The 10,645-nt window shown below is 38.0% G+C and overlaps 2 protein-coding genes across 3 annotated transcripts; both read right to left on the reverse strand.

The window, feature by feature from the left end:
• Positions 1-1,077: 1,077 nt before the first annotated feature.
• Positions 1,078-4,161, reverse strand: LOC127934338 (B-cell lymphoma 6 protein). 2 transcript variants are annotated; one of them, XM_052531651.1, is made up of 3 exons: positions 3,647-4,161; positions 3,465-3,543; positions 1,078-2,387 (listed from the first exon to the last, which is right to left on the reverse strand). In XM_052531651.1, the coding sequence occupies exons 1-3, from the start codon at positions 3,962-3,964 to the stop codon at positions 1,564-1,566; spliced, it is 1,221 nt and encodes a 406-aa protein (XP_052387611.1). In that variant the 5' UTR covers positions 3,965-4,161; the 3' UTR covers positions 1,078-1,563. The 2 variants fall into 2 exon arrangements, with proteins under 2 accessions (XP_052387611.1, XP_052387619.1); XM_052531659.1 differs by having other exon boundaries at positions 1,078-2,384; positions 3,647-4,160.
• A 406-nt stretch (positions 4,162-4,567) lies between these two features.
• Positions 4,568-10,239, reverse strand: LOC127934329 (GTP-binding protein 4). Its single transcript, XM_052531640.1, has 16 exons — positions 10,074-10,239; positions 9,293-9,463; positions 9,078-9,181; positions 8,791-8,927; positions 8,434-8,534; positions 8,253-8,345; positions 7,969-8,160; positions 7,805-7,870; positions 6,955-7,044; positions 6,732-6,842; positions 6,489-6,618; positions 6,313-6,413; positions 5,915-6,112; positions 5,620-5,685; positions 5,391-5,525; positions 4,568-5,023 (listed from the first exon to the last, which is right to left on the reverse strand). The coding sequence occupies exons 1-16, from the start codon at positions 10,119-10,121 to the stop codon at positions 4,871-4,873; spliced, it is 1,896 nt and encodes a 631-aa protein (XP_052387600.1). The 5' UTR covers positions 10,122-10,239; the 3' UTR covers positions 4,568-4,870.
• Positions 10,240-10,645: the final 406 nt, after the last annotated feature.

Consider the following 10,645-nt stretch of genomic DNA (forward strand, 5'->3'; position numbering starts at 1 on the left):
GAGAGAAAAGAAAAATGCATGTTAAACTTTTTGTTGGATGTGTCTTGAATATGTCAGAAAAAGTAAATAAATAAATAAATAAAGTTAGTGGGTACAGGTACAGTTAATGCAGAAAATGTTTTTAAAAGTGAATGCCATATAAATACACATATTTCAAATTGATTAATGATATTCAAATGTTTTCTGAAATATGGTCTGCGGGAGGAGTATTGTGAGAGGTTTTGAAAAATGATATGTTGGTTTTAAAGTTTTAAAGATCTGTGCACGTATAAGTATATAAAGTAAAAATGTATAAATGTGTATGTATGTATACATTTTATTGTGTTATTATAGCCATTAGGACTGCCTATGCATAATGCCCAGGATATTGTGCAGTGCCCCTGGTTAAAACACCTCAAGACAAACTACTTTTGCTGTGTGCTTCTCTGAAAATAATTGCACACCTTAGAACATTTGTCAGCCAATCAGATTCAAGCTTTCAACAGTTTGACAGTTATATATATATATATATATATATATATTCAACAGTTATATATATATATATATATACCATTGTTGTTGTGTTGTTGTGGTTTTATTATTGAAAATCTTGTATTTCTTGATATACAGATTATGTGTTTATTTTCATCGGCTCACTTTGGATCCAAATATGAATAAATAAAACTTTCTGAAGGGAACAGAGTGATACTGGAAGCAGGTGTTGTGTAGAGAGTGTGTGTGTGTGGAGTGGTGGTGTGTACAGAGTCATTTCAGAGCATCAGCAGGAAGGGACCGGGTGATGAGTGTGTATTTGGATATAATGATCAGTGCTGGAGTTTGTTCCTCCAGTTGCTCATTCTGGCATGATAACAAAAGGACTTAACTCCCTGTTGTTCATTCGTATCAGTACTTATAGAGTATCAGCTGTCACTGTCATTTTTGAAATAATTCTTTGTTAAATTACTGAAGATGAATCAGTACTGTGGATTTTCCCTCACAGTAACATCACAATAATATACTGTCATTTTACACAGAATTATCGGTTTCTTTTCCAACTAATCAATCTCGACAAGACAAATAAAAGACTCAGAGATGCAATTAACTGTTTGAAACTCAACTGTTTACTTCTATTGAATACAACACTGACAAATCCAGTTAATTGTTTCTGCTGTGACTAGCAACAAATATAAATGTATAATCTATAATAATATCTAATTTAGATCAATCTCTTTGAACAACACATACTGTACATTTTAGGTACATCTGCTATTCAGGTCAGTAAGTATAGTGAGTATTTCATGTTGCAAGTATCAGAGTCTTAATGTACTCTAATGTTGGCTTCCACATGGTCTCCCTGCAGTATGTATACATAACGTGTAATGCATGTCACTGCTTTAGATTTGGCAGAATGACCTGTTTAAAGTTTAAATGTCTGAATACTGCAACAGTAGACTTGGAACTGGCTGAATGTCTTCTTTTAAACTCTCAGTGGTTGCAGGACACTTGCAAACAAAAACAGAATATATAAAATAGACTACTAACACATTAAAAGTGGTGTCCTGCACTCTGAGCATGTGTATCTTTTCAGGGTAACGTGTCCTGCTGTGTGTGGGTCTGTAAATGAGAGAGCGCGTGCAAGTCAGGGTGGTGTTTCTTGGTGTGTATGCGGAGGTACTGTTTCCCAGCGAATCGTTTTCCACAGCGGGTGCATTCGTACGGTCTTTCTCCGGTGTGGACAGTCTGGTGAGCAGTGAGGTGCCCGGACTGCGTGAAGCGCTTCCCGCACTGCTCACAGCGGTACGGCCGCTCTCCAGTGTGAATGCGCATGTGTGTTTCCAAACTCTGCGATGTGGTGAAACTCTTCCCACAGATCGAGCAGATGAAGTGTCGCTTGCCTGCTTCACCTGTCCGTAGAGCACCCAACCGGCCATAGAGACCCAACCCTGAGACGTTACCCAGAGCAACGAGCCGCTGTGCAGCAAACAATGGAGAATTATGGGATATGAGAGAGTCTGACCCGCCAACCCTCTGTGGAGAGGTCTGCAAGTGTGAAAGTGTGTTACGGACAGAGTGTGTGGCCCAATCGGATACCGGATCCATATCAGCCTTCATGCACAAGTCTTCATGAAACACTCGGTGGACTTGGGAAGCGCGGGTATCCGACGAGGTTTGCGCCAGGGAGAAGGAAGCATTATCTGAAGCAGTCAAGTCGACGCTGGAGTGCTGGGACTCATCAGCGCCGGAGTGTGTGTCTGCAAACGTGAGAGTGTGAGAGTGTGTGTCATGGTCAGGGGAGTGTGAGAGTGTGTGAGAATCCTGTCCCGAAAGTTCGGCAACATCTGGTTTCGGAGAGTCGTGAGTTACTGCAGAAACACTTTCACCTTCATCATCATCGTCATCATCATCTGCTGAGAAGCACACACAGTATGAACTCATTTTGAAGGGTTAGTTATGAACATTCCTAGTATGCAGTATATTTTCATGTCCCCTCAGATGTACTTATATTTTGGATCAATTTTAACATTTTGGTTGACAGCAAAAAAAAAAAAAAAAAAAATTATATATATATATATATATATATATATATATATATATATATATATATATATATATATATATAATGTAAACAAGTTATAAAACTTAATTGGTTGCTTCACCACATGCAAAAATGATATATCTTACTAAACAATATTTAATCTTACTATAAAAGTTGTAAAAAAGGCAAGTATGAATTACTGAAAAATTAAAGTAACACTTGCCATTGAAAATATATATTATATTTAAAAAAAGGAATATGCATACTTTTAGTTTGCAAGGTAATATGCATGCATGCATATGTGTCACCTTCGGCTTGGTCAATTGGAACTTAAAGACAATTATTATTCAGAAAATGTTATCAGTCTAACTGTACTGAAACTATCAGATAAAAACAAAATTGAGCAGAATAATGACATAAGTGTACTGACACGGAAAAACCTGAACTGAACTGACCTGAACAATAAAGAAAACTCTACTGTAGAAGAAACTGAGGTTGTTTCATAATTGATGAAGTCAGCAGCATCTGCACTTTTATTTAACTGAACAGAATCAACACTCTGCTGATTTGAGTTGAATGACACTTTTGTCTTCTGCACAGATGCATCGGATGGATGGAGAGATAAATCTGACGTCATTTCATGATTCACAAACTGACACATTGATGAACTGAATCAAAATAGACCTGAATAATTAAAATATTGTCTTCTGAAGAACTGCTTTATAGCTGAAATTGAGGTTGTTTAAGTATAAATCGTCTTATAATCTATATTCATTGTGCTGAACCGTGACATTTGTTTGCATTTAATTGCAGTTGTGTGCTTTGCCACAAGTCTGGTGAAGCATTTTATTTCCTTGAATTACAACACAAGCATATTAATATATATACATATTTTTTTTTTAATTAGTAAGTTGGTAGTGTACAACAGGAATGACCCGAGGCACCTCACCTCCCAGCGGCGGCTGCTCGAGACCTTCCTCTTTGATCTGCATTTCTATCAAATCTTCTTCTTCACGAATCTCAAACGTCTGGAATCCGACCATAAACAAATAATAATTGCTTTTGCATACAGACACACATTATTTTCTTGCACTATAATCACAAAATACCCAAAACAACTGGTCATCTAACCTCTGCCACTGTGCCGCGGCTGCTGGACTCGCCGCCTCCGGGAGTTTTTCTGCCCACTAGCGATTCGCGAGCATTACTATCGCACCGACCGTCTCGCGCTACAGTTTTCTCGTCGCTGTACCCCCGCGCCGCAACGATGGACTCTATGAGCTGCAGTTTCCGTCGGAGTTCATCGTTTTCTTTCTGGTGGCGTGAGATCTCGATGTGTAAAACGGCGTAACCGTCGTCCACAAGCTCGCAGATTTCTGCCACCGCCGCGCGAGTCAGAGTCTCCATGATGGTCGCGAGCTGGGTGTGAAACGCCCGGTAATTCGCCATTCTTCGCGTTTGGGCCGCCTGTAGGTCCCGTGGGAAATCGTGTGCGTTGTTGCAATAATTGTTTAGTGTAATTACGAAGTTCGTTGTACGTAAAGCAAGGCTCTCCTGTTTTGTTTTGATTTTCGGTCTGAACGCTTTGACACTGTTGCAAGTGGAGGCTGATGTCGTTTCCGGGGGGGGCTTCGTTCAGGTGTTTTGCCAAAATAAAAGTCAGGTGGCCTATTTAGGTGATGTTCAAGCTAAAACATCATAAAGTGGCAATATAATTATTGCCAATTAAATGTCTGATAACTGAATTCACAGGTAACTAGGACAAAGACAGAGTAAAAAAAAAAAAAAAACATGATCTAAATGCTTAATTTAACCTCCTGAAAAGCGTTCCTGTTTTTGACATACGCAATGAAACACTATTGCTGCGGTTTCTGATATACAGTAACTTTCCTTCATGCTCTGAGATTTGCTTAAATACATTAGAAATATATACAGAAATCTTAATCCAAGTACATTGGTTAGATGTACATATGTTCTGGACCCCCCCACACAGAAAAACAAACATCACAAGCCTAACACAACTCAAATTTAATTGACGGTTTCACACATGAATTTCAGGTTCAGTACTTTGGGTGGTTTATTTGGCTCCCACTGGAAACAACAGCTTTAGATAATTTATCTTGCAAGTAAGGAGTTCAAAATCATGATCCTGTACATTTCAATATCATTCTGCATGATAGAATAAATGTCTAATTATGCAATTAACATACATTTCAATAACTAATTCTATCATGGTTACAGGTGTATTATCATCTGTATCAGAAAAACTACTAAAAGTACAGAATATAACATATTTATTATAGCATAAGGACAGGTATGAATACATTAGACAGAAGTGAGTGAATAAGGCTGCATTTATCTGCGGCTGGTGCTGCCAGACTTCCTCTTCCCAGAAAAGAGATGTTTAGGTTTGTCATCAAACACATGTCGATCAGATTCACCCTTCCTTCCCTGCCTGTTCATGTCTTTCTGCGAGCTCTTCATCATGGTCTTTACCTTCTTCAACATCTGGGACAAATAAGACATACGGACATTATGAAATAAGTCAGGAATCTGATTTTGAGTAAATAAATATACTTATTAGGCATTTATAACAAGTTAAAAATGGCTTGCTATTTTGCAGGTATTGTGTTAGTCATGCAGTTATAACAATTTATCAATGTTAAATTACTAGTCATTAATAAACACCTTTAGAAACGCTTTACAAAGGGATCCTTTGTGTTATCAAAATCTCTATAATCTGCTATATGACTACCTTTCCTAAATTCACTTCATATTTGTCTTGAAAATTAATTTATGTTGATATCCATTATATTTATAAGACTATCTATAATATTGATTTCAGAATATGATTTTTTAAGGTAACAGACACTACCTTGGCATCTCTGACTCCTGATTGGTCCCTTGGTGGTCTCGAGGCACTCTGACTGCGAGTGCGCGATGTCGGTGGTGCAGACACTTCCCTCTTCCTCTTTCGGACCAGAGAGCGAGATCTCCGAGCATAATGGCTCTAGAAGGACCAGAAATTAATCAAGCGTGTTACCAATACAGTTTCAGAAACATGGAAAATCTTAAGAGAAAAATCCACACCAGAAACTTCTTACATCATCTTTATCGGTCATGTCCAAACCCAGATCAGCCATCTCCTTCTCCAGGGTCGCTCTCTCCACCTGCACCACGTATACCAATCAATCCATCTTTAACCATCTATTAGTTGCATGCAATTATGCATTCTTTATTACTACAGTAAGTACATGTAATGTGTAACAAGGTTAACAAAATAGTGTTACCAAGTGTTAATAAAAATATGGGTTTCTGAAGTGACTTAACCTAAAATATGCAAGTAATATCTGATATAAAACATATATAAGAATAAGACTGCTGGACAGAAAGACTGACCTTCTTGGCTGTGCGGGGCATTCTGGATCCCTGTGTGTCTTTCTCTTTAGATGCGAGAATCTTCAGTTTCCGTTTCTCGCGAATCTGACTGGCGAGCTGCCGGATTTCATTCATCTCTTCATCTTCACTCTCCTCCTCAGATTCGTACTCTCCGGCCTTCTCACGCAGCTCCTCTTCCTGCTCCAAATCCTCCAGCCTCTGAGAACGAGAGAAGGGACAGAAATTCAAAACATCATCTGAAACAAGGATGTAACCAAATATTCAATACGGAGGCCACAAAAGGTCAATTTTGAAAAATAAAATAAATCCATATTAGCAACCACTAATCTGAAATTCAGGAGGCAGTTTTTTTGGTTTACAGTACTGAAAAGAATACCTAATGCATTTTTGTTTCATACCTTCATGATCTCTGGGTCAATGTAGTCGGCAATATTGTGACCCTCCCAAATCTCAGGAATCTTATCCTCCTTTTCTTCTGGATTCATCAAGTCCCAGTATTCTGAATACACAAGACAACATTTTTAGACACGTCTGGAAGTTTATTTGTGTGTAGATGTGTTTGTTTATATCTTACTCTGTAGATCCAGTGTGTAATCATCTCCCAGCTCGGCCTCCAGGTCTCTCTCCAGTTTGCGTTTGGGAGCATTTGTTTCCATAGCCTTCTTACGGAGCAGAGCCCCCTCGGGAATAAATGGTGGCCTTTCCTGCACAAACCAAATCAAAACCTTTTACAAATGCAAATTTGCAAGAAGCAGTTGTAAAGAAATATGCTTATGACCAAGCAGACACTCATCTAAGAAGTGTGAAGAGCATGTACCTTCTGATCTCTCTTGGTGGGTATTGCCAGATGGAGTCGGTTCAAAACATCATGGACCTTCTTGGTTTTCATCTTTGTGTCCACACGGTGAGCCAGCAGCCGATCACATGCCTGCAAACCACCAATCTACATCAGCTTACAATACTCTTACTCTCTAAATGGGAACATGAAACGAATAGGCTGATTTCAGTGAGCATTTGTGAGTGAGTGGATGTGATCTTACCTCAGCCTTCACCTGCATCACTCCCTCTTCCGTCAGAGAGCTGGTCTCAATCACTAGGATCCCCTCAGCAGTAAGATCCGTAAAGACTTTCTACATTCACACATAGAGCTCAGTTTCAGTGTCACCGCAGAAAGCTTCGACCAGCTGCAGCTAACCATTCTCTCATGATTTCTACTATCATCCTCGCAACGGTTTGAGATTAAATTAACATTTTAGTCAAATTATGAAATAGTAAGATTATGAAGCTAAGAAGATGAAAACTGGCGATTATAAAACTTCTGTTTAATTGGAACTGAAAACTGCCTCCAAATCTGTGTGTGGTTACTTTGTTAAACAAAAAGTGAATCTTCACACCTTCAATTCATAAAAGAACAAAAAGCACCATAAAATAATTAAAGTGTGTTTGGCATAAGTCTCTAATGCTTACCAAGACAAAAGCAGTAAAACAGGTTTAAACATATTACAATTTAAAATATATTTTGTTTTATTATATTAAAAAAATATATATATATTCCTGTGATGCAAGGCTGAATTTTTTACAGTCACATGATCCTTCAGAAATCATACTTCTATGATGATGATTTGGCGCTCAAATATTTCTTATGATCTTCAATGTTGAAAACAGTGGAAACCTTGATGCATGTTTTTCATGATTATTAGACTGTCAAATAAAAAGACTCCTATGAATATAATGCATAAACCTGGACCTACTTTTTTTCTTTTTACATTTTGAAACTAAACAGATGTGTTCACTATGAGTTAATGGGAGAGTCTAAACACACTAACAGTCAGAACCCCTTTAAATTTCACTCAGCTCCAGGAACTGAATCAGATTTAGAATCTCAGTTACCTGATTCTCCTCTGAGAGTTCACTGATCTTCTTCACGTCACACTTATTGGCCATCACGATCAGAGGCTGCATCACATAAATAATCATCATTGCCATCCTTCAGCACAACAAAACTATATTTGGTTTCACTGCTTTTAACCTGAGATCTTTATATGTGTGCCTACCTTGTTGGCAAACAGCGGCCGTATATTGTTGAAGAGCTCTAGTTGTTGTGAGAGCGTGTGTCCGCACTGCTCTGACACATCCATGACATAGAGGACAGCAGCACGCAGGTGAGCCAGAGCGGTGATGGCCTGCATTTCTATGGTATTCCTTTCTTCGAGAGGATGATCCAGAATACCTGGGGTATCAACCACCTAAAAACACACAGCCATAATGATCAGGTATAACATCATTTTTTAATTAAGTTGAATATTGTCTGAAAACCATGCACTTTTCAAACACTCACCTGCCAGCGCAAGTATCTGTAATCCATATGACCCACGAACAAAGATTTGGTAGTGAAGGCGTACGGCTGGACCTCAACATCAGCACGGGTCACCTGTACACACATCCTCCATTAAAACTTTATATTAAAAACAGAGCACACAAACTTGACATTTAACCTTCAGTCACATGCACAAACAAACCTTGTTGATAAAGCTGGACTTGCCGACGTTGGGGTAACCACACAGCAGGAGGGTTCTGGTGTTGGGGTCAATAGAGGGTAAACGGGAGAGATGCTGCCGCACTGTGATGAAATAAATATTCATTTATAATGTGCATGTAAAATGATTTTTTTTGTACATTTATGCTTTGAACAAAGAAGTCAAATATTCCTTTAGAAGTATATAATTCAAGTGTTGATTTTTTTTAAAATTCTAACAGACCCCAAATGTTTGAGCACTACAGTATAAGAATTTAAGTTCAATGATTCAGTATCTGTACAATATAATCTAGCCGGAAAATTGTCTTATGTTGGAAAGTATCTGTGGATGTGTTTGTACCTTGTTCTAAATACTCCAGACTCTGTTTCTGTCGCTTTAAGATGGTGCACATGCGACCCAGCGCGGCTCGTTTCAGCTGCTTGCAGCGATACAGCGAGTCTCCATATTTCATCAGCCGCACATAATCTTTAGCAACACTATGAATGCACAGACAATCAGTTTTACTCAGTTAAATGAATTGCAAATACACACAGATGAGATAAAAAAAAAAAAACTTATTTAATTAAACCAACCACAAATGAATGCTAAAAATAACGTGCATGATGTTGATAACTCAACGGACTCACTTGTCAATAAGGTTTTTAGCGATGTTGATCTGACCCAAAGCCAGTTTATAATGATCTTTATCATATAGCACATTCATCAGATCAGCGTAGAAGGGGTGAATGTCCTGAAACACACATATGGGAAGTCATTAATCTATTAAATACGGGGTGATTAAGGAGGATGAACACATATAACCTTTGTCCTGTGTGTGTTGTGAAGTTTGTGTGATACTTACATCCAGTTTTGGAAAGTCGGTGAGGATCTGTGACAGCCGATCATGGTAGTTCTGCTGGGTGAATTTGACTTTGCGCATATAGAAATGTCTTATTCGGTGGATCTGGTAGTGTTTGTGTATAACAGTGGGAGTTTTTCGCTGGGTTTTGGATAAAGTCAGATCTATGAAATCCTGCAGGAAGAAAATAAGACAAATAAATACATTTGTAAAAAAAAAATTAATAATAAAAAAACAAATTACCATTCTGACACACCAGGATTCACTGATATGTGGAGAAAATTATTTTCCATGACATGATTATTCCAGCATTAATGATTCTTAATTTTCTTTTATACAAGATTTAAATAATAAACATGCTATTAAACGGTTTTTATAAAAATTGCACTTGACAAAAATCCATTTTAAACTGAAGTGCAACTAGAAAAACATAGGCCTATTCTCTAAATTTCCACTCAATTCATTTTCCATGAATGAATTTTTTTTTAAATAAAGGTTTTCCATGATCATGAGATCCTGGTACAATTATAAAATTAGTCAATTAATCAAAAGGTCTTCATCTCTCTTCAGGTGTTTTATGTTTATGCTTGTTCATTTTAAAATATGATGCCAGTAAAAACATTACAGTAAAATTACAACACATGATAGTTAAATGGCTCAACGCCGCGCGCACACGTGTACAACACAAGCAACATACTGTCAATGTCCGTTATATACACCACCAGCAATACTCTCTATAACGTTTGACCACACATGTGAGTAAAACACCCTGTCATTTTCCTACCTTAGCGGTGGGAACCACCATAATCTTTTTAAAGTTGTACAGAGCCATGATTGCGGCGCACGCGACTCTACAGAGCACGCGGAAGGGCCGAAAAGCGTAGCGGACGTATGTCAAGAAAAGCAACACACGTGGTCCCGCGCTGACGAGTTCACAGCGTCACCTGGCGGAGGGAGGAGCCACTAGACCTGCAGAACCATAGTCACACTCATTTCAAAGATAACACAAGTGCGGTTTTTAGGTAAAACATTTTACAAAAATACGTTTGTTGGAAAATAAATGATAAAACTTAAGATAGATGTTCTGGTTGTCAACTATTTAAACATGTTATAAAGTGATTTCAGAGAAAGATTTTTTTCAGACTCCAGACTTGACACTAAACAAATGTTACCCTGGATCACATACCAGCCATAAGGGCAATTTTCTTTAAATTGCGATTTATACGTCACATAAAAGCAAAGTAAATTGGTTTATTAGGATTGGACAATATTTGGCTGAGATACAACTATTTGAAAATCTGGAATCTGAGGGTGCAAAAAAAAAAAAAAAAAATACTGAGAAAATCTGCCTTTAAA

This window comes from Carassius gibelio, chromosome A2, assembly GCF_023724105.1.
Source record: "Carassius gibelio isolate Cgi1373 ecotype wild population from Czech Republic chromosome A2, carGib1.2-hapl.c, whole genome shotgun sequence".
NCBI classification, from domain to species: domain Eukaryota; kingdom Metazoa; phylum Chordata; class Actinopteri; order Cypriniformes; family Cyprinidae; genus Carassius; species Carassius gibelio.

Bases quoted from the DNA above. Each gene is read 5' to 3' on its own strand.
- LOC127934329 (XM_052531640.1), bottom strand. From the start codon at position 10,121: ATGGCTCTGTACAACTTTAAAAAGATTATGGTGGTTCCCACCGCTAAG. The intron at 8,161-8,252 runs GTGAGTGTTTGA...GTGTGTTTTTAG, and splicing joins ACAGATACTTGCGCTGGCAG to GTGGTTGATACCCCAGGTAT. The intron at 7,045-7,804 runs GTAACTGAGATT...GTGTGAATGTAG, and splicing joins AACTCTCAGAGGAGAATCAG to AAAGTCTTTACGGATCTTAC.
- LOC127934338 (XM_052531651.1), bottom strand. From the start codon at position 3,964: ATGGCGAATTACCGGGCGTTTCACACCCAGCTCGCGACCATCATGGAG. The intron at 3,544-3,646 runs GTTAGATGACCA...GTCGGATTCCAG, and splicing joins GCCGCGGCACAGTGGCAGAG to ACGTTTGAGATTCGTGAAGA. The intron at 2,388-3,464 runs GTGAGGTGCCTC...TGTGCTTCTCAG, and splicing joins CGAGCAGCCGCCGCTGGGAG to CAGATGATGATGACGATGAT.